The 22,928-nt window shown below is 42.1% G+C and overlaps 1 protein-coding gene across 18 annotated transcripts in view; it reads right to left on the minus strand.

Annotated features, from left to right (window-relative positions):
• Nucleotides 1–22,928, minus strand: part of MACF1 (microtubule actin crosslinking factor 1) — a 337,029-nt gene that overhangs the window by 109,826 nt on the left and 204,275 nt on the right. For 17 of the 18 annotated variants that reach the window (XM_070368374.1, XM_070368377.1, XM_070368369.1 and 14 more), the window contains 11 exons: nt 22,242–22,394; nt 21,851–21,939; nt 19,117–19,252; nt 9,974–15,343; nt 9,107–9,256; nt 7,545–7,760; nt 7,308–7,457; nt 5,270–5,503; nt 2,899–3,048; nt 1,745–1,978; nt 186–386 (listed from right to left, as the gene is read on the minus strand). In XM_070368374.1, coding sequence (XP_070224475.1) covers nt 186–386; nt 1,745–1,978; nt 2,899–3,048; nt 5,270–5,503; nt 7,308–7,457; nt 7,545–7,760; nt 9,107–9,256; nt 9,974–15,343; nt 19,117–19,252; nt 21,851–21,939; nt 22,242–22,394 — 7,083 coding nt within the window. The remainder of the gene's footprint in view (nt 1–185; nt 387–1,744; nt 1,979–2,898; nt 3,049–5,269; nt 5,504–7,307; nt 7,458–7,544; nt 7,761–9,106; nt 9,257–9,973; nt 15,344–19,116; nt 19,253–21,850; nt 21,940–22,241; nt 22,395–22,928) is intronic. The other variant, XM_070368375.1, reaches the window with a different exon arrangement.

Raw genomic sequence — 22,928 nt, forward strand, 5'->3', positions numbered from 1 at the left:
GCCAGAGGAAAGGGAGAATTATCAGGGAAGACAGTGCTATGGAAACAAGGGGGGAACTATTTCCAGGGGAGTGGTCAAGGGTGTTAAGGCTGCTGAGAAATCAGAGATATGAACTGAGAAGTTCTCACTGGACTTAGGGCAGGACAGATTCACCCAGCATTGTGAGAACAAGCTAACGTGCTCACCTTCAACTTCTCACACTGCTTGTCCAGCTTCTCTGGGGCTTCATTCAGCCCAGCGTGACCATCAGTGGTATCCAAGGCTCCTTTCTCCAGGTTGCCTGAGAGCTGCTCCATCTGTCCTTCCGATGATCCCACTGAGGTCACCCAGTCCAAGAGAGCATCGATCTTCCTCCTGTTCTCTGCCAGTTCCTTTGCTGCTTTACTCTGAAAGCCACAGGGGGAGTCTAGTGAGAAGGCCTTAAATACTCAGCTACCATATGACCAAAGGTTAAGTAAAGGGAAAGATGTTTAGGTCAAAAAAAAAGAGAGAGAGAGAAACTTTAAGGCTGGGTATAAACAGTCTTTGCACCCACAAAGAAAAACAAGCATCTTCTTTCTAACTCTGTTGAAAAATAATCACTTAAAATGATCCCTAAATTTGATCTATATCTCATCACTTTTAACAAAGGATTCGAATCCCAGGATTTGAAAAGGCTCTATTAAGTGGTGATTTTGTCCTGGCAACCCTCCAGGTTTTACAGAATCCTTGCTAGGTATGCAGAAGTTATACACTAGCTTGGTAGGATAAAAAAAGAGCACAATTACACTCAATTACCTGGCAGCTTGTCCTTAAAGAAATCACAGACCATTCCCATCCTTTTCCTCTGCCAAGCAGAGCACTGAATTCTGAAACTTGCCTCTCAAATTCTATTTTCTGAATCTTCAGTATTTTATTAATACAACAGGTTATGCTAAGTGATATGTACATGTATTTCAGAATTCATCTTCAGGTAACGCACTTCTCTTTTCCACATTCTCTACCGCCCTCATTAGTGTACAAGTTCACAGCCAGACAAAGAACTCTAATTCAGTTTGCCAGTGGGGTGCAGAAGACCATGAGATTTCACCTTCTGTTTAGTTTATCCCAGTGCCATGATTTCCCACTGAAACGGTAATGGCAGCTTGAGGAGAACTTGAAGCCCATTAAGACTGCCCAGGTGTCTTCATTAGCACCCTTGGATCACCAGGCTGCTGCTGCTGCTGCTAAGTCGCTTCAGTCGTGTCCGACTCTGTGCGACCCCATGGACTGCAGCCCACCAGGCTCCCCCGTCCCTGGGATTCTCCAGGCAAGAACACTGGAGTGGGTTGCCATTTCCTTCTCCAATGCATGAAAGTGAAAAGGGAAAGTGAAGTTGCTCAGTCGTGTCCAACTTAGCGACCCCATGGACTGCAGCCTACCAGGCTCCTCCGTCCATGGGGTTTTCCAGGCAAGAGTACTGGAGTGGGGTGCCATTGCCTTCTCCGGATCACTAGTCTAGATTCATGTTAAAAATATGCCCTGTGCTTTTTCCCCAAAGATGATGATGATGGTGACGGTGATTTGGAATATGAACTTTTAATCAACTATTCCTGACTTAAAGTCCTTCAGAATGTTTCTTATAAAAATAAATATCAACTCATAAATCAGCTCCTGAATGAGCCCTTTTCCTCAATCCTATGCTCTCTTGAAGGCCATCAGCTTTTATTTGTGTAGGTACCAAATGTTTTTTGAAAAATACCAAGCATCATAGCAGTCTGGTTACCTTTTCAGTCTCCTGCTGTAAGGCTGAGGTTACCACTTCCTCCAGCTCCTTCTGGGCCAGCTTTGTCCTTTCCTGGAGAGCTTCATACTGCTCCTTAGCCTGATGAAGTTTCTCCTGGAGAGCTGTCAGCTCATCGGGACTCAATTTAGTCTGGTTCTCTTCCAGGAACCCTTCAGTGTCTTTGACAACACTGGCAAATGAGGTAGCGTGATTCTGAATGTCATCCTGTAAATCCTTAACACACAAAAACAGGATAGCAGAGGCTTCAACTTTAGCACTTCTAAGACCTCTCAACAGCATGAAGATGGAATGACTAGAATGACATTATCTGCAATGGACATATGTCCCTGACTATAATTTGCTCAGGTTTATGCCTAAACCAATGCAGATAATAAAATTTTCAATGCTTTTTAATTAAGAAGCTTCTAAAAATATTTAATTTTTTAAGAAAAATTTAAATTTCTAAGAAGATATTTAGTGAAGATATAAAAGGAAAATGCCCACAAATACGATTTTTGTTTTGCAATGACTTATCCTTAAAGAGATCATTCTTCTGTAAAGCAGAGCTGACAATGGGACTCTAACAGTGTTGAGACCTGGCTGGTCCTTTGTAAGTCTCTTGGTTATCACTGCTGAACCCTCATGTAGCCTACAAGACCCAGCGTGATCTGGGTCCTGCCTCCTCCTCAGGCTTATCGTTCACTAATCTTCCTTTTGTTCTGTGCAGTACAGTCAAACTAGCTTTTTTCCAATTCTTAAGTACTGTGCTTGATTGCAATTCCACCTTAGACGGATGTGCAGGCGTCTGCCTGGCGCGTCTTCTTCCTCCTCCCACCCCTTCATGCATCAACCCCTATGTATCCTTCGATTCTCAGTTTAAGTGACACTTCTTTAAAGGAATCTTCTGAAATGTAAGTCAAGATTGCGTCTGTTATATGTTCTTATGTAATGTTTCCTTTATAGATATAATAGTGAATACATTATATGCTCATTTTTGTGATTATCTGTGTAAAGTCTGTCTCTTCCACGACACTATAAGCTTCATGAGAGCAGGGATATTTAACCATTATGTTGCTGGCACTAGGCCTGGCACATAGCAAGCCTTTCTAACTACCTGCTGAAGGAATGAAAAAAGTGAGTTAACTCTTACTGACCTTCAGGTCACTTTGGTTCTTCTGCAAAGCAGAGAGATCCTGCTGGGTGGCTCTACCCTGATGGCCAGCCAATGCTCTTTCTGCCTGTCCCACCCAGCTGCAAAGATCCTCCAGTTTCTGGTGACAGGTATTTTGTTGTTTCTGCAGGGTCTAATTAAAATGCAAAGGGGCCAAGAGATAATTAATGATTCTCATTTTATAAATATAAGATAACTCCCTGAAATGTAAAACAGGAAGGTTATATCACAAGGATGGAAAAGTTGGTGGGAGACTAGAGCAGGAAAAGGCACAGAAATCATATTCAGAAAGTTCCCCTCATTTGGACAGTCTATTGGTCTAGATCTATGGCCTGAATTACAGTTAGGAGTGATTTCAGGTGAGAATGCTCTGAGGTTTTGGTTTGGAAGTTCCTTTGCCAGACTGCTTATTATCCATGCAAATGGAGAAGAAAGAGGTTAGATGCTTAAAATCCATAGATGATACTGCATATGATAATAAATGATAGGTTCTGATCACTTCTACAGGAACTGGATGATACACTACATATGAAGTCATAATATGGAAAATTAGAAGGACTGGACTAGGAGGAAAAATCAAGAAACTGGATAATTTATAAGCTAATTGAGCTTCTTAATAATTAATCTGACTTTATATAAATCAAATGTCTCACGAATGCAGACACCCATTAAATGGAATGATTACTTGCCAGGCGTGAGGGGCTTGGCTATTTTGAGAAGAAGGGAAGTGGCCAAGAATAGCAATGGGCTCTGTTCTTCAGGGGTCTACACCAATAGCCAAGAGAAAAGCCGGCCCGAGGGGAGCAGGGATTTGCTTCTGTGCCTGATCCTTTTCCAGACCTCTCAGTCACATGACACCAAAGCACCTGACTGAGCAATTGAGCATGATGTGTTCTCCTGATCATCCTTCTAAGACCATTTTCCACCAGTTTCTACCTTCTGATGGCATTTGGAGTCACCTGCACTTACAAACAGGTGCCCAAATTGGCCCTCTCTCCCCCGCTTTAGGACAAATAGAAAGGCTCTGGAAGAGAACTCCTAAGAGCTCTTCAGCTGTAAAACAGGATCTTCATGGGTTAGGATGGGTGCAGACTGAATCTGAAAAAAGCAAAGCAAACAAGTTAACACGTAGACAAACACATGCATTCAGGGCAAATATAGAGAAAAGGAGAGCATTTCTGACAATAACAAGGTTAATAAATGTCGTGGAATTAATTACACGCTTAAAGAGAATGTTCACATGCAACTGGACCATCTTCTGCAGCTCAGGGGCCTACTCTGGATGTGGGCTGTATCTTAAGGTGGCCCAGACCTTTGCTATTACATTAATTATCCATAAGCTACACCAAGCTGTATAAAATCCAAGTGAGGACACTGCAAATTTCCAGATGTAGAGGTAACCTATCATATTTCATTACTATCTTACTTCAATTTTAATACAGTTGAAACAACTAAGCAGTAACAAGGGACATACAGACTTCACTAAATACCCTTTAAGCCTGACTCAAAAGCTCAATTCTACTATGCACAGTATTTAATAAAAGAGACACTGAGACAGTTTTACTGGTGATAACAATTCTAATACTATCCTGGTGAATTTCAATTTATTATTCATCCAGAAGAATGGCATAAGCATCATTCTTGGTATTCTAAGGTTATGATGTTACCATGCAATTATGCTGAGTTCTACAAGAAGAGGCTTGTGATAGAAGGTGGGGAGATGATTATCCTGGCTTCCTGCAGTTTATCAACAGTGCTTCTACACACAGTTTTCCACAGCTGAATAAGCACTAGACACAATAGTGTGAAGAAAGGTGCCAGAAAATAATAATTTTCAAAGGTGCTAAAGAATTCATATGATTCTGATAAAAATCTTTTTGTCAGCTGTCTGAAGGTGGTCAAGGAACCTTACTGTTATCATCTGAAAAGCCCCAGTATAAAACTAACTTCAGGACTGTTCTTCTCAAGAGCTCAGAGTATCTAACTGCTCCTAACAGCCCTCAAAAGAATACTGAAGGAGAGTAGGGGAAATACAGGCTGGGGATAAAATTCTCATTTGAAAGTCAGAGGCAATGAGACACAGTTACAGTAAAGTCTAACTAAGAAGAAAAGACCTTGCACATGCACACACACGTAAACACACATATTCTCTCACATGCATACATAAAACCAAAAACACAGCAAGAAAGACAGTCACAACAGCTGTCTCCAGGACCAGAACCAAACTGGCCTGGACCAATCAAAATTGGTAAACGCAGGCTCCTGGAACCATGACAGATGGAGTCTGGCCAGAAAACCCAAAGACAGAGGACATCCCAGGGACCAACTGAGCCCAGCCGCTGGTTCAGTCTGACCTTGACCTGGGCAGCCTGCTCCATCTGTTGAAGACGGTCCCGCAAGGCATTCCCCTGAGCTGTAGTCTCTTCTACAAGGTCCTGGAAGGACCTCTGCAGTTCATTCAGAAGCCTCAGCATCTGCCGGTTCTGCTGAGGAGACAAGTCCTGGGCGTGCTCGGAGATCAAGAACTGAATATCAAAGGCAAGTGCATCCAGTTGGGATTTCCTCTCAGCCATGGGCTGTTTCAAGTCCTAAGGGAGATGAGGAAAGGAAGAAAAGAGGAAAGAAACTTCCAATTCTCTACAGAAGCAGAAACTGGTGGTTCTAATCAAAGAATCAACATAATCAAACAGAGGTTAATTTCCTGTATTTTTAAAAGCAACACTGATTATTTCTAGGGCCAACCCACAATGGAAGTCTCTCTCACTTCTGGCCTCTCCAGAGTCCTCACATATTATAGCTAGGTTTCCTTTAACTATAATTAAAGGAACAATAAATTAAATCAACCACTGATTTCTAAATGCACTACACTTTCCATTATTTATATTAACAGAATTATAGCACTGCTAATCCCAAGTAGCTGTGAAAAAATGCTATACTTTGGAAAGTATAGCATGAATTTTTGGTCTGAGATAGATCTAATTGTATTTTATTAGGTGCAAATAACTATTTGTGTTTGTCTAGCCCTGAGATACTGGTAAACCAGAAATGAGAAAATATTCAATTTCTTAGTGGCTCACTAAAGTTTGACTTTTAAATAGTTATACATATTATACATTTAAAACTGTACAAAAATGTTGAACATTTTATACATTTTAAAACTGTAAAGGATTACAGTCAGATAAAGCAGTAAAAAACTGCCTAAACACTAGAATTTATCTGCTTTTAGACAATTAAAAAGCATGCAATATTCCCACAAACTTTTAGTAATCACTACCCACGTTATACTGGGTGCAATTAAAAAACCATAAAAACAAGTAAGATATCTGTGCGTCTATCACTTTGAAATTGGGAGCAGTCAGCAACCCTGCAAAGCGGGCTTGCAGAACTACTTGCATATTTATCATATGACTACACTTCCTTGTCTGTGAACACATGGATTCGGGAAACTCACTAGGAAAATGAGGCTTAGACTGGCTCTCTTCCCATAATGGAATTCATGTAATTCATAACCAGGCAAGGACACCAATATAGGGGGTGCTCTGTGTTCTTATATTTCATACTATGTCATAGGAATTTTTCTCACCCTTGCTTCTTTCAAAACTCTTGTCAGTGAACAAAGTCTGCTACTCATTCCTCCACCGGTGTATTTAGATTAAAGGGTGCAAAAGAAGAAGGCAAGTCAACTCTTGCAAGATAAAGAGGGGCAAGGATGCATACAAGGGAAACCTGACCACAGACAACATTTAGGTCTGTACCTCCTAAGACTGGGGAAAAGGAAGAGGCTGGAATAGGAGGCAACATCTCTACTTCTGCTCTGACTTCAGAAAGAATTTGAAAGGAATAGCTATAGCAGAGGGTGGATAAACCAGCGTGAGCATTATCTGATATTATCTTAAAGGTAATTCAAAAGAAACAACAGTGTTGGGGGCAGGAGAATCCTCAGCTCAAATACATCTCAGAATCTTTAACTTTTTCTCTCACTGACTTACAAAAAAGAATCAATTAACTTGGAGTTTAACAAGAAGAAAACCACCTCTCGAGATGAGGGGTTGGTCATCTACACTCCCCAAGCCAGACCTGCCTGTCATCTGGTTTTGTAAATAAAGTTTTACTGCAACATGTCTACAACCATTTGTTTATATGCTGTGTATGGCTGCTTTCATGTTTCTACAGCAGAGATGAACAACTGCCACAGAAACAGGTCACCTGCAAGACCTAAAATATTTACTATCTGGCCCTTTACAGGAAAAATTTGCAAAGACCTTTTATTTCTCAAATGGGAAGTCACACTTTCTAAGAAAGGCAAGTACAGATACTGCCTAGCAGAGACATGAAATTAATACAACACAAAAGGGCAAATAAAACATGCTTGAGAGCTGGTGGTGCACTCACCTCACACCGTTGGAGGCAGTGATTCAGGCTGCCAGCATCTGTTTCACTGTCATATTCCTTGCTGTTCAGAATAACATGGGTATCGCCAACCCAGGCTCTCAGATCTTGAAGTCTGCCTTCTAGCTGTTCATACTGATTTAACACTCTAGTCTAAGAAATAAATGGCAAGTTAGATGATAAAGCTCTCCAAGCCTGCCCAGACTCTGTGAGCCTTTGTAAATAAAAACAAGAAGCTACCTTCTGTACTTCCAAGGCACTCTGGAGGTGGAGCAGTCTGGAACCCCAGGTGTCACTCACAGAGCTGAGGGACTTTTGAAGATTCTTGGCATCTTTTTCTAGCGCCTTCAGCAGTTGAGCTGGGACTTCCTGAGGCTGGCTGATGATAATCTGATCCACACACTCCAATTCCTGGCTCACCACCGTGGACAAATCCTTTAGCTCTTTGTCTAACACCTGAGGGCATAAACTGGAGTTACCTCCAAAATCGAGACTAGAAATCTTGCTGTCTTAGAATCAGCTGTAAACATATTATTCTGTCACCTCATGTTTACACAGGCTTTAGGGCTTATAAAATGTTTTTATAGATCTTCATTAGTTTTTCTGTTGTTCTCACAATTAATCATTCTTGAGGAGGCAGAGCAGACATCATAATCTTGAATTTATAGGACAGATGCCTCAGGGCTTAAAACTGTGAATTTGTTTTTCCCTGAGGTCACCCAGCTGATAAGCAATAGAGCCCAGACTTGCAATCAGGTTTTCTGACTCAGGGCAATGCTTCTTGCCCTACAACTTGCTACCTCTCCACTAGTGTCATTATGCTTTAAATAATGTGATGCAATATATAAGTCAACCAAAGGACAACTCTTCCACTCCGAAGTTCAAGCGAGTAGAACCAAAGAACATAAAAACACCCCAAGCCAGCTTTTCCACCCAGCTAGTCCTCAATATTCTGCTCCTCAGCAGAGAGGCCAGAAACAAGCTGTAGAAGAGCCTGGTAGTTCTTTGGGCATCGTCCTCCCCTCCCCTTCAGCCATCCTGCCCAAGGCCACCCTCTGGACACTGAGAGAATTGGTAAACCTCTACAATCTCTGCGCTCCTCATGACTCCAACCCTGCGACAACTCTCAGCCTCCAGCTGCAGTGAAGGAGGTGCTCCTCCTCCCACTCAGGGCTGTCTATCTCTATGTCTTTCCATGTCTCGGGGACCTCATTCCATCAGTCAGCACTCATTCTCCTCCCTAACTTCACGTTCTCCTTTTCTACTGGTTCTTTCTCCTCAGCCTAAAAATCCACTCAAAACATCCCTCTTCCCATGCATCTCCTCTAGCTAGTGTCCTACCTCTCTTTCCTTGCCTGCACTACCAAGCTTCTGGAAAGCATGACCTACATTAATTGTCTCCACCTTCCAACATCCTGTTTATTGTCATTGCAACCTGGTTTATATCCCACCACTCGAGTGTAACTGTTCTTATCAAGGTGCCCGGTGACTCTCAGGCACTGAATCCCACTTTTAGTCTTTACTGTACTCGGTCCCCCTACTGTATCTAATACTGCTGACCAGTATCTAATACTGCCCACTGTCTCTAATACTCCCTTGAGTCTCTTATGCTTTGGTTTCTGTGAGACTAGTACCCCTTGCTTTTCTTCATAGATCTCTAATTATAGTTTTTCCAATCTACTTTTTGTCCATTAAATAGCAGTGCTTTTGAACACGTTCTTCTTGCTTCAGAAGCTTCTCTTGTGGTGTCTTCTCTACTTTTCCCAAACTGATGGGCCTGGAGGAAGTCTCTGGGAACCTACCTTGGCCTGACACAGCAGATCCTGTAGCTCTGCCAGGTTGAGCTCTAGAGGTTGAATCTGCTTGGTCCTCATTTCAATGTCCCGTAAAAGAGACAGATAGGATACCAACTTCTCATCATGTTCTAGGCAGAGCTGCCGGGTAAATACATTCTGTGGAGCCAAAAAGAAAACTCACTCAAATCTGACATTCCTCTTTAAGTTTGCCTTTAAAGCAGACAGGGTCATAGAACAGAATAGAAATTTTTACTACACATTGCATGGAATGAAATAAATTGTGTTATTTTATCTAAACTGTAGCAAATCAATGGACAAATAAGCAATTCATTAATTTCCTCAGGGAGCACAAGCTCAAGATTATCAATCTATAAGCATCATTTTAGCAAAAACCTCTCTGACTTCAGGTACCATAGCCTCAGTATTTTAACTTAGCTTTAATGATACCCTTGCAAATTTCAGAAAGACATTCCAGGCTACTACCTAATTTTCCAACAACTATGTTACAAACAGATGACTATAAACTAAGTTATATCTTAGAGAATCCTCTAGTTGTCCTAAGCAGATGTATGCTGCTAAGTCACTTCAGTCATGTCCGACTCTGTGTGACCCCATAGACGGCAGCCTACCAGGCTCCCCCGTCCCTGGGATTCTCCAGGCAAGAAGACTGGAGTGGGTTGCCATTTCCTTCTCCAATGCATGAAAGTGAAAAGGAAAAGTGAAGTCGCTCAGTCGTGTCCGACTCCCAGTGACCCCATGGACTGCAGCCTTCCAGGCTCCTCATGAAAGCTCAGTATCCAGTCAAGAGTTTTAGCATGAAATTAGCCATACAAAGTACATACACACACACAAATACACCACTGGGTAACTTACTTTAGTAGCTCTGAAGGGCTCCGGGTTCACACTCGCTCCCCCTGGTACAGTCATCAAGGGGGTCTGTTCACTGCCAGGGCTCGCTCTGAGCTTCTCCTGTGGTGTCTTCTCGTCCATCTTCATTGTGGGGCATGATACTGGGGGCAGCCTCTCCTCTTCACTGGTGTCTGGAATAGGACTAATGGTGGCCTCCTGCTGTCCCGTATTCTCTTTTTGAGACACCTCTCTGGACAATTTCTCTGGGAGAAGGGACACTGAGACTCTGGGAACTCTCTGAGTCACTATGCCTTCAAAGGACCCTACTTCTGCACCTGTAACTATAAGGTTTGACATTCGTAGGGATTCCTCTCCAGGTATTTCCTGAGTTGTCACTATTTTAGACTCAAGAATTCTGCCATGTTCACGATCACTTTTGTTGTCCTGAGGATGAAGGTCCTTTCTGTCTGAGAATTCCAGATTACTGACTTCTTTGGAGCCTACTCTAATCTCTTCCAATTTAACAGTGCTTGTTGAGTCAAAAGGTACTTCTTGGTATGATTTTTCTTTATATTCATTAGATAAGAAAGGCAGATCTTTGGTTTGTCTAACCTTAGAAGTAACACAAGAATCTTGATGATAATTGGTCTCCTGTCCGGTGGTTCCTTGGAAAGACCTGTCTGTTGTGAAACTTGGAGCTGTGTCTGCAACTTGGACTCCTCCAACTGGTTCCTGGTAGTACAATCCTTCAGGCCTTGGGATCAAAGAGGAGAGTAGTTCACTCTGGAGCCCAACAATAATTTCTTGAGATTCACTGACTTGATTAGAGTTGAAGAAGGTTAAAGCATCTTGATTTCTTATAGAAATTCCTTTGGGTGTCATTTGGGAAGAAGAGTCTTCAGTTTCACCAACAACAGAAAAGCCCAGACCCTTGTCAGTCTCTTTCCCCCTTTCACGTGCAGTTATCTCCGTACACTGATTCTCTATACTGGGGTCACGGTCATCACTAATAGTTTCCTGATTCAGCTTTTCTTCTGACAGAGCTGCTGGTCCGCGGGTCTTGATGCCTTCTTCTACAATCTTCTTCCCTCCCTTACCCTTCTCTGTGGTTTTCACTGGTTTCTGTATAACCTGCTGAATTAGTAATTTGTCTAAAGTTTCATGACTTGACTCTTGCACTTCTGAAATAATTCCTCCTTGGTTTTCCCTTACTTCTTTAGAATCTAGACCTGATACAGGCTGTTTCATACGAGAAATAATTTCTGTTTGTACTATTCTTTCTTGCTCTTCGTTTGTATTTTTTTCCATGGTTGTAGAAGCCACCTCTTTGGGGTTAAATTCACAAATTTCTGATTGAAGATATGTCTCTGAATCTTGGCCCAGTGATTTATCTTTACCATCACTAGGAATTATGACACTCAAAGATTCCTTAGCATCTGGAGAAGATCTCTTATTTTGGTCATCGCATTCCAATCCCTTTAATGAAATTTCCCTGCTCTTTTTTGCCTCCTCCCCATTAGAAACTCTCACTTTAATGTTTTTTTGTGCAGACTGGTTTTCAATTTGAGATAATTTCTCACTTTCTCCTTTACCACAACTCATTTCAGCAGGCTGACTATGAGCAATTAACATTTCCTTTCTTAGAAACTGCTTCTTTATTTCACATACTTCTATTCCATCTTGCTTTTCAACGTGAGCCTGGTGATCACTGAACTTAAATGTATCTTCTTGGATTATAGTTGCCAGTTCAGGACTGATAAGTCTTTTCTCAATAGCTTCCTTTAAAGTCACTCTCTGATTACTGAATATGTCAATAATTCCTCCGTCCAACACCTGACGAGATGCAATAATTCTGACCATGTTTTCATCTACTAATTTCTGTTCCAGAGCTGATGACAGTGTCAATCTTTTTCCTGTGGCAGGGTCTATGATTCCCCCAGCATTTGCCTGGGCTTCTAGAACCTTCAGTGCAGCTGCAAAGTCTACTTTTCCAAGCTTAATTGCTTGAGACAACGTAAGTACTTTGTCACTCGCTCCATCTTTAATGTCTGAAAAGGGAATTACTTCTAGGTATCTCTGTCCAGATTCAATATCAATTTTACACTTTTTTACTAATTCTGAATAGGGAACAATTCTGTAACTCTCAGGATCTATAATCCCATTCATCATTTCTGATGACAGTGTTGCTTTATTAGTTAATCGTCCTTCCTTTTCAGCTTCTGCCAGGGTCAACTGCTGCCCAGAAATGAGATCTACAAAGCTTCCAGTGAAGGCCTGAATTTCTTGGATTTCTCTCTTCAAGTCTGGTGTTACAAGATCTAATTTCATGGCTTCAGAGAGGGAAATAGTTTCCTTTGTTTCAGGATGAGAGAACTGACGGAGGCTTAAGGTCTCAACTTTTCTGAGTTCCTTGGCTAAGTCTTCATCAATGATGCCATGCTTAAAGGCATTATCAACAGAAAGTCTCATTCCAGATATATGGTGAATGATACCTCCATCTACCACCTGCTTTGTCAACAACTGAATGGCCTCATCTCTCTCCAAAAGTCCTCTGTCAATGGACTGCATGACTGTTAAAGGGGCTTTGTTGTCAGGGTCCATAATTCCAGTTGTTTCCATTTGTAAGCTAATTAATCTCCCCCTAACTGTGTTTTCAGCATCTCTGCCTTTGGAAGCTTTCTCCAGATTTATAAGCTCTGGCTGGTCAGCACTGTCCACCAAGCCAAGATTTGAGGCTAAAGTAACTGAAACCTTTTTGCCTCGTTTCAGGTCAATGATCCCACCAGTCACCACCTGCCCCTCTAAAATTCTGGTGGCTGTTTGTGTGTCAAGAAGTCCAATGGCAACTGCTTCCTTCACAGAGCACAGCGTGTGGGCATGAGGGTCTAAGACACCACTTATAGCTTTGTCTGCCATGAGGACATTGTGCAACAACTTCTCATCCATCAGACCTTCATCAATGACTTCTTCAGTTGTCAAAGACTCGCAGGTCTGAGAGTCAAAGAATCCCCGAAACATGTTCATCTTTCCCATAAGTTTCACAGCAGTGTGACTGGGCACCACGCCTCGGGCTATTGCTTCACTTAGTAAGAGCTTTTGGCCTGTCTGTTCATGAAGGATACCGCCCTCTACTAATTGTGCGGCTAATGTATTCAAGGTAGCCTCTTCAAGCAACTCTGAAGCAGCAATGCATGGCAGGGAAGTTTCACTGCCATCAGCTTCCTTGTCTGTCATCATCCTGCTACCACCTGCCATGCTGTGACTTTCTGGACTTTGTTGATGGTCATCCCTACCCAAAGGTGACTCACTTAATGCCTTCTTCTTGTCCAGAGAAAGAACAGTCTTATCCTTTTCAGACCTGAGTTCTGATTCTAAAGCTAGAGTTTTCTCGACCTGAAATTGTGACTTTTTGCTTTGGGGTTTTACAAGAGGTCTTCCAGTTTCACCTGGAGTATACTCAGTTTCACGTGTGTTTGCTTGCTCTTTCTGACACGTCAGGGAAGTCTTTCTGAGAATCTGCCATTCTTCTTTTAGTGACTCAACAGAAAGTAGGTTTTTGTCCTCCACCACAGTCACATCTTCTGCTTTCTCAGGAGGTACTGTAAAGAGAAATTCTCTATTGACATTTTCTCTGGTAGACACTTCTATTTGTTCTTCCTTTTTGGTACCAAACAACTGTCTTTTAAACTCTGATTTGACTTTATCTATGACATTCAAAGTATCAACATTTGGGTTTCCCACTTTTTGTTGCCCTACAAACAGGTCCATTTGGGGGTTCTCTATAGAAGAGCCTTCTGTTTCTACAACGATCTTCTTGCGTTTTGCTTCAGTGCAATTTGCCTGATCGGCATCTTCTTTGCTTTGAGAAGAAAATTGGAACTCATGTGACCTCACACTCAGCTCATCACAGAAAGTTTCCATCATTTTCACATTCATTGCTTCTTGTAATTTCTCAGCAGCTTCTAGCCTCTGATGCCCACTTCCAAACACTTCTGGAGGACCTGTTTGATCACCTCTTGCTGTTAGTGCCTCTATCAGCTCATTGTCCAACAGGAGCAGCCTCTGCCCATCCCTCACGTTAATATAGCTGTGAGTCATCAGCTGAAACAGCAGCTTCTCTTTATGGCTTGTGGCACCCTCGATTTGGCCTGTGCTACACAGCACACCTGCCGTTCCAGGATTTGTGTTGAACTTGCCTCGTTCTAAAGAGTCTGCTAATTGCATGTGGGGCATCACATCGGGGATGCAAACTGATTTCAAGTTATTAGCAAGACTTTTGTCTAACATACCATTTTCAATTGCTTTTTCCCAGGACCAAATCTTTGTGGTTGCTGGTAGAAATACAGCTTTAATATGCTGTCGGTCACTAAGGATTTTATGAGCTAGTTCTGTAGACACAATACCTTGTTCCAGGGCATCTGTGATTGGGAGAATCTCTCCAGACTCAGGCCATAGCAAACCCATGAATGACCAAAGGGACTCCAGAATCACAAGGGCAATCTTAGCAGATACCAGATCATGGCTCACTGCTTCATCCACTGTCAGCCTACGCCCAGTGACAGTATCTATGATCCCTCCTGTCTGAAGCTGCCTTATGAGGAGAGCACAGGCCATATCTTGGTCAATCAAGTTATGTCTCACAGCCTCTCCCACTGTAAGTCTGTGTCCTGTTCTTGGATCTACTATGCCTCCAGCAAAAAGCTGAGCTTCCAGCAGCCGGACGGTAACCTGTCTATCTATCAGCCCTTCCTGAACGGCACGGAAAATGCTAACCTTCCGGCCTGATTTCAAGCTCACCATTCCCCCTGCCAACTGCTTGACAGGCAGCAATTTCAATCCTGATTCCTGGTGGACAATACATCTCTGCATCAGATCCAATAAATCTATTTTCTCAGCTGTGTTTGGGTCTATCAAGTTCTTGGATGATCTCAGGTGGGACTCTAACCCTGAGTGAAGCCATGCAGAAATGAGGCCTTGGTGAAAAGCCTCCTCTAGGTTAATACAGTTCTCATCATTGGGGAGACTGAAACCTCCAGTTGCCAGGTGAGCTTCTAAGATTTTCAGTCCAACTTTCTCACTGATTATTTTCTTTTCAATTGCTTCTGCCACAGAAAGAGGGCCTTTGTTTTCAGTGAGCCTGCTGATTAAGGACAGGGCATCCTGTAGCTCTTGGAGCTGCTGGTACATCTGAGGATTAATGAGGTTTCTGGCTAGGCCCTCCTCCAAAGACAGCTTTTCACAGGTCTCAGGGGCAATGAGGCCAGACAGGATAACCTGGGATTCCAGGAGCACCAGGCCTGTGTCTTGGTCAACGAGGCCCTTTTGCATTGCTCTGAAGATGGGAAATATCTCCACTGTGCCTAGGTCAATCACCCCAGCCACTGCTTTGCAGCCCTACAAGAAAAAACGAACAAGAACACTGAATCAGAGAAGCACAATTGTTGAAAGGAGTCATTCAAAGAACTACAGTATATCAAATTCCGACCACAAGAAAAACCCAGCCTGATATGAACCCCAACCTGTAGGAAACATCCTGAAGCCTGGCAGTGTTAATACTAAAAAAGATTTTTTCTAATCTATAGAATGTTTAACATAGACAGAAGTCTACAGACTACCCAAAGGATGGTAGCATTAAGCACATCTGAATGACAAGCTCTATAAAGTAGCAAGCAATGAAAGTAAGGAGACAGCTATTTCTAAGACTAAATCACCAAAAAGGCTCTTACAGACGTACCAGTTCCCCCAAAGTGAGAATTCGACCTCACATAACAACTTCTCAGGGTTGCGATCCGTGCAGAAGACTCTTGAAGTAGCACTTCCCTGCTGAGGAGTTCAGCGGGATCGGTCCATGGGGTCAGAAGACAGATATAAGCAGCCCAAGAGCCACACAATAGCTGTGAAGCTCAGTAGATGGCCCTGTGTATGTTACTCAGGCAGGTGTTCAGCAACTAGGGTGGTCACATTTTTGGTGGCCAATGCTAGCGTTTGCCATGGCAACAGCTCTGAGTTAAATTAGCTCTAGGAATTGGAAGCAGCAAGTCAAGGAAAGAGCAGACTAGGGTCCCTTGACTCTGAAACCACTAATAAATTTTCCTCTAGTCCAGGCTAGAACAGGTAATACAGTCATCACAATGATGGCTACTATTTACTGGGCACTTACTATATTTATTAAGCAGTGACATTTAATCCTTACAACAATCCTATGAAGGCAATTAATTTTTAGTCTGCAGATAAGAAAATGAGGTACACAGAGATTAGGTAACTTGTCCAAGGTCACAAAACAAGTGAGTTCCAGAATCAAACCAAGGACTGACTCTAAATTTCAAGCTACTCCACTTTCTCGCCAGTCAGATCCAGGGGAGCAGTAAGAGGAAGCACAGCAGAGTTCCATCTTACAAAGGAGTTCAGTACTGAGGACACAGAATAAGGCCAGCCTTACACACTGTCAACACCATCCTTATAAAAAAGCCTCAAAACAGTTTCTGAAGAAGTCCTATTTTGAAGCCTTTCAAGGCAGAATGTTATTCAGAAGTTAAGTCATTCAAGTATTTTACCACTCAGAACACATTGCTTTTATCACTCTCCAACTTTCTACTTCCTCTTGTTAGTGTTCAGCATCTTCATCTTCCATACATGATTATATCTGTCCCTCTTTGATCAGTATTACTTATTTGTCCTTATTTAACTCTTATCCATGGAAGATTTTACTGAAGCAACTGTCAGTCACCTCCTTGCCTCCCATATAATGTACTTCATTTCTGTCTCGGTGAGAAGCAAGCTCCATAAAAGCAGGTGCTTTGCCCATTGGATGTCTAGGACTAATATCAGCAGTTCAAGAAACATTTGATGAATAAACTAATAAACAGTAAGGAAATCCTTAAAATCATTAACCTACTTTGCCCAGATTTTAAGAATATGCCCTGAGAATTTCAACCTGGATTAGCTGCATACTATCAGAGATGGCGGAGAAGGCAATGGCACCCCACTCCAGTACTCTTGCCTGGAAAATCCCATGGACAGAGAAGCCTGGTAGGCTGCAGTCCATGGGGTCGCTAAGGGTCGGACACGACTGAGCTACTTCACTTTCACTTTTCACTTTCATGCACTGGAGAAGGAAATGGCAACCCACTCCAGTGTTCTTGCCTGGAGAATCCTAGGGATGGGGGAGCCTGGTGGGCTGCCGTCTATGGGGTCGCACAGAGTCGGACACGACTGAAGTGACTTAGCAGCAGCAGCATCAGAGATGGAGAATAGATAGCAAATGAGGACCCAGGTCTGGACTGCATCTTCATCGTACTATGTTTGTTCAAATAATGCAATAACTGAGAATTCTTCACACTGTTTAAAATATTATGTGTTACTCTTCATCCTCCCTTTGTTTTTTGACCCAGGATGTAGAGTTTAACTTGCATAAGGCAAATGTATGTTATGTGAATCTACTGGCTATCTTGTCTGTAGGGACTGAAGGGAAAATCCCCTTGTGGTATGCGACTCTGAAATATATGAAAAATTCCATTTACAAAATTCATTTAAAGGCTGTTCAGAAGCAGACAATATGACAAAGAAAGTGATTCTTTGAAAGATATCTAATTTCTTCTGTGAGTTCATGGACTCTCAGACATGCTTGTATTAGAGTCTAGCCAAAGAGAAAAGACTGTTCCTTCTAACACCCTCATAATTAGAGGACAGGCAAGAATCACTGAGCTGGGATATGATCCAGAGAAATTCATTTCGGCCCCACCAAACACGAGCATTCTGACCTACACAAGCAGAAGACAATAGAGGGAGAAGAGGAAAGAAAACATAAACGGCTCTACTTACCAGAGTTGCAGGGTGTGCCTTGGGCAGATAAGAGATAGAGCCTTACGGAGCAGCTCAGCCGTATCGCACACACAGTGTAAGCTTGGTGTTAGCGTCCAGCATGCGACTGTTTGTTTTTTGCAAAAAAGAACCCCAAACAGGTCGTCCTCTTTTCCCTTTGTGCATTTGTGCTTAAACTCCAAAGGGTTAGTTAAACTTCTAAGCAAGGATGTCAGTTAATCAGAACAATACTTCACATGAAACACACGAACGGTAACAGGGGACACATCATGCTCAATGTAGTGGTGCTCAGCAGCTTGACTCTCTTTCTTTCTTTCTCCCCTTTTTTAACCTTTCAAAATGAGAACTGGATGTTCTCAGCAAGCAATTTTGTTAAAACTCTTCATGTACTCCCGTATATGGTGAAGCAATAAGCCATTACAAGTGGGTTACCTCACAAACAGAGTGCTGAACCAGCACGTTTGTTTTGGAAATCTGCTCTCAAATAAATCACAGCCGGTTCTACACTGTGGCCTGTATAACTCCAGCTCCTGCTATACAAATTTAAGGATCAAAGTCAAAGCATATTTTGTCTAAATATCATTTTGAGCATTATCTAGACCAAAGCCACAGGAGCTTAAATTGCCTCACAGAATTTGGCCATTGCTTCACAACATAGGAAATAAGCAGGCAAACACACATATATGTCCCAGAGACACATGTATATAATATGGTAAGTTTACATATACACACAAGTATCCAGGAAGAACTCAGGACAACCAGCAGGAATGTAACAACTTCCATGTGGTCCAGGCAATGAACATGGTGGTAACTGGTAAAGATGTCACATGATGGGGTGACTATGGATAAGGGGAACCAGCGTCTCAGTCAGTGCAGCTAATCCACCAGTTTGTTTTGGAAATTGACATTTCTCATTTATTTAGTAGACAGGAAAAAAAAGTATGGGGGGGGCGTGGGGAAAAGGTCCACAGACTTTACTTCCCAATATTCAGAACTCCCTGCTGTCTTTTGGTGACAATGCCACAGAGTAACCATTTTGCCTTCTGATCAGATATGACACAAAATTCAGGTTCTCCTTGACTGTGGTCTGCCACAAAATGCAAGATGACACAATGGTGAAGCAGGTCTAAAGGATTAGCCATATGCACCTTCTAGTGATGCTGACTGACCAACACATCGTGGAACCCCAATAAAGAAACACGAGACAAATGGCTGCTATGGTGAGGTTAAAAATTAAGTCACACCGGTCATGGAAAGCTAGTGATCATGACTCTCAATCAGCAAAGCTGCAGTCATACTGTTCCCAAGGTACCTTTCCAACACCTGGAGAGAAAAACTCAAAGTACCTTTTGTTCTGTCTGTTGGGCCAGCTGGCTCTGGAGTTGCTGAAGCTGGTTTGCTGAACCTTCACAAAGATCATGGTAAGTCTTACTGAGGGCATTCAATTGCTCAGATATCTGTTCTTTCTCTTTTTCTGACAGCCTAGAAGATGAAGCATTAAAGCTCTTTTAGAGAAAGACCTTTCCCCCAATTCCCCTCTATTGTTTCAAAACGACATCTCCACCTTGGAGAGTATTCTTCTTTGTCACTGTTTGTGATGCACCATCTGGTCAGTCTCCCATACTCACCGAACACTTTGGCATCTAGCTCATAGTTTTTCTGTCTTCTCAGATGACTCTTGCTGATGTTAATGCTCATGTCACCAATTATCTAACACTCTATACCTGTAGTCCAGCGAACTTCCCAATCCAAATGGCCTCCGGGCCACATCAGCTTCATCCATACTTAGATGCTGCCATCCTCTAAAATTATGCCACTTCTGACATTTTAAACAAAGGATCTACTATCTGATTATAACTTCTGATTATAATCCTACCTGGCTAGCTTTCTTCCTTTACTCTTGTATCTCTTCTCTTTTAAAAATGAAATATCTTAAAGAGACAAAAGAGAAGGATACAACAAACTCATTTACTCATTACCTAACTATCCAACTTTCCCCAAAGTTTAGTATTTTACCAGATTTTCTTCAGACCCTTTTCTTGAATCTGGTGAGTTCTGCAAGTTCCTTTTCTCATTCTTTCAAAACATTGTGTTCCTGAGACTGAATCTTATGATTCATCTTAAAACGACCTGTTGATTTACCAAACCTTCCTTGACCTCTCCATTTCTCTTACTACATCTATTATCTTTTCTTCTCATCACACAGTCCACCTTCTCGATCAATCCCTCACTGTTATTGTTACACTCTTTCCTCACTAACAAGACTCCAACCCCAGGTCAATCAAACCCTTCGACTTCTCTGATCCCACATGCAGACCAAGTCTATCTAGTGGGGGGATTCCAAAATCATGTAGAAGTCCTCCTGGTCCAACCACTACCAGACTTCAGTGCTTCCTGACAATCTTCTTGGCGCACACTCTAACTTTCAGCAAACAACCTCTTTACATATTTCAAAGAGAAAATACAGACCACTGGGCACTAATTCTCTTAATTTCTGACTTTACTTCTGGCATATTTACCCATATCTATACCTTCCCTGTAGAAGGCAATGGCACCCCACTCCAGTACTCTTGCCTGGAAAATCCCATGGACGGAGGAGCCTGGTAGGCTGCAGTCCATGGGGTCGCTAAGAGTCAGACACGACTGAGCGACTTCACTTTCACTTTTCACTTTCATGCATTGGAGAAGGAAATGGCAACCCACTCCAGGGTTCTTGCCTGGAGAATCCCAGGGATAGTGGAGCCTGGTGGGCTGCCGTCTCTGGGGTTGCACAGAGTTGGACACACCTGAAGCGACTTAGCAGCAGCATCAGCAGCATACCTTCCCTAATCTCCTTTTCCCCAGACCTCAGAGGAAAAGCTGCCTCAACTCCTACTTAAGTCTGTACTTTCTACCCACAGATGAATTTTATCCTCTTCTACATCCTCTGCAACCCCTCTCCCATGATATCAATTTTTCTCTCCCTTTTAGTCCTTGAGAGTCAATAGTTCATAAACACAGTTAAGTCCCTTCGATCTTTTAAGAAAAAAAACCAAAACTCTATCTTGATCATAAATTCTACTCGGAGTATTTGCTCTATTATTTCTCTCCTTTCCCACAACAAGCTCCTCGGAAGAGTAGTCTAATTTCACTACCACTATCTTTCTTGCCTCACGAGCTCCCCATTCCTTTAAATCTGACATCATTCCCCAACTTTTCACCAGAGTCACCAAAAACTTCCAACATGCCAAAGTTAATAGCCATGTCTTACCTTTACTTGACTTTTGACCATTTCCTTCTTTTTAGAATTCTGTTCTCCCTTGGGCTCTGAGGTTTCACTCATAATTTCCTCTTACTCCTCTAAGGCTCCTTTATAGGCTGAGAAGCCCTTGAACCCTTGTAAAATAATCCAGTCATGGTTTTTACTATGCTAATCTCTATCACTTCAAATTTCTCTCATAAATTCTAAATTTACACATATAGCTGCCACTGGACAACTTTAGTGGAACCACTTGAGGCATAAGTAATGTATCAGGGACTTCTAAATACATATTAGAGGTTTATCCTCTGATGTCCTGTGGGCTCTTCAGATTCATAATATCTGAAACTAAAGTGGCCTTCTTACCCTTCAAGCCACACCCTCTCCTGTATTCCCTATCTTGTTTAGCAGCATCACCAAATGTCCAGTGGCCCAAGCCAGAAACCTGGGAGTTACATCTGATCATTTTCATTTGTCACAAAGCCCTGTAAGTTCATCATCCTTAATATCTTTTGAATCTTTGTCTCTTCTCCACCTCATCATTTCTTGCCTGTATTGTCAGAATAGCCTCTTAACTGGTTGCTGAGGACTCTACTTGTGCCTCATGTCTATACATTCTCTATGAAACTGTTCTAGAAACCTTTATGAACAGCCTGATCAGGTTCAAAAGCTCTCCTCATAGCTGACACATAAAATGTAAATTCAGCGTGAACTACAAAGTTCTTCATAATCGGACTCCTGCCACCTTGAATTCTCCAGCCTGAGTTCTCATCACGACCCTGAATTTTAGTCATTAAGATCCAGTCCTCTAGATGTGCCACAATATCTCATTTATGACTCACTTGTGACCGTGCTTGGCCAAGAAGATCTGTGAAGTTTTAACGGCCTCAGAGACTTGCTCCCTCTTGGTTGTCAGCTCCTCTGCCAGAACCTATGTAGTAGAAGAAAAGAGAAAACTTCAGAGCCCAAGAAACTGAAGAATCAAGTCATTTAAAATAAAATCCCAGGGAGAAAACCTAGCTTAGGTAAGATTTTCATTACCACTATCTAGAGTGGTTTAGAAAGCAGAAACACAAATAAGATGACTTCTTCAGTTTCTTTAAGTCCTGGAAGCTAACATTTACTGAGATAATAATCATTCTTGAGTGGCCCATATGTACCTTATATTATCCCATCTAATGAGTAATCTCATATTATGCTACCAAGGAAGTGATAGAGGGACCTTCCACTCACCTGTTGTTCTAAAATAGCCTTTTCAATGTCTGTTGGTTCTTTGGTCTGGGGTGAGGTAGCTTTGCTTTGTGTATTCTTTGCCAGGGTAGATACCCAGCCCAAAAGTTCTTTAACCTTCTCCACATGCTCCTGTTTTTCCTCCTCTACCACTTTCTAGAAGAGGAAATAGAAAATCAGTATCTTGGTCAATGTCTTACTAGACAGGCCTGATTCAGAGTTCCTAAAATAAAGACATGAAAGTTATCTCCATCAGTAGCTCCAATAACCCCAAGTTAAACATGATTTACCCCACCCCCAGCGTTGCTCACCGGTGCCTGTGTGACACCAATGGCTAAGTTCATTATGCCTCGGTCGGCACTCTTCTTAGAAAAGCACGCTGTTTTCCTATGGGATGTGCAGTCAGTAGTTATTTACTAATTTTAAGAAGCCCTTCACATATAGGATCTTATTTTTATAATTCTTTGATTTTCTTGTTTTTTTAATTCTTTGATTTTCAAGTGAAGAGATGGACATCTACAGAGATTAAATGAGGTATGTACTGACATAAAGAAAAACTTTGGCCAATTTATGTAGGCAAAAGTTGGCACAGGTTAATGTTTCCAAGAGCAATTCTTTTTTAAGAGTTGTTGAATATGTGTAAACTTATTTTGCAAAAACACAGATTTTTATAATTACAGAAAGATTGCA

This window comes from Bos mutus, chromosome 3 (assembly GCF_027580195.1).
Source record: "Bos mutus isolate GX-2022 chromosome 3, NWIPB_WYAK_1.1, whole genome shotgun sequence".
NCBI classification, from domain to species: Eukaryota; Metazoa; Chordata; class Mammalia; order Artiodactyla; family Bovidae; genus Bos; species Bos mutus.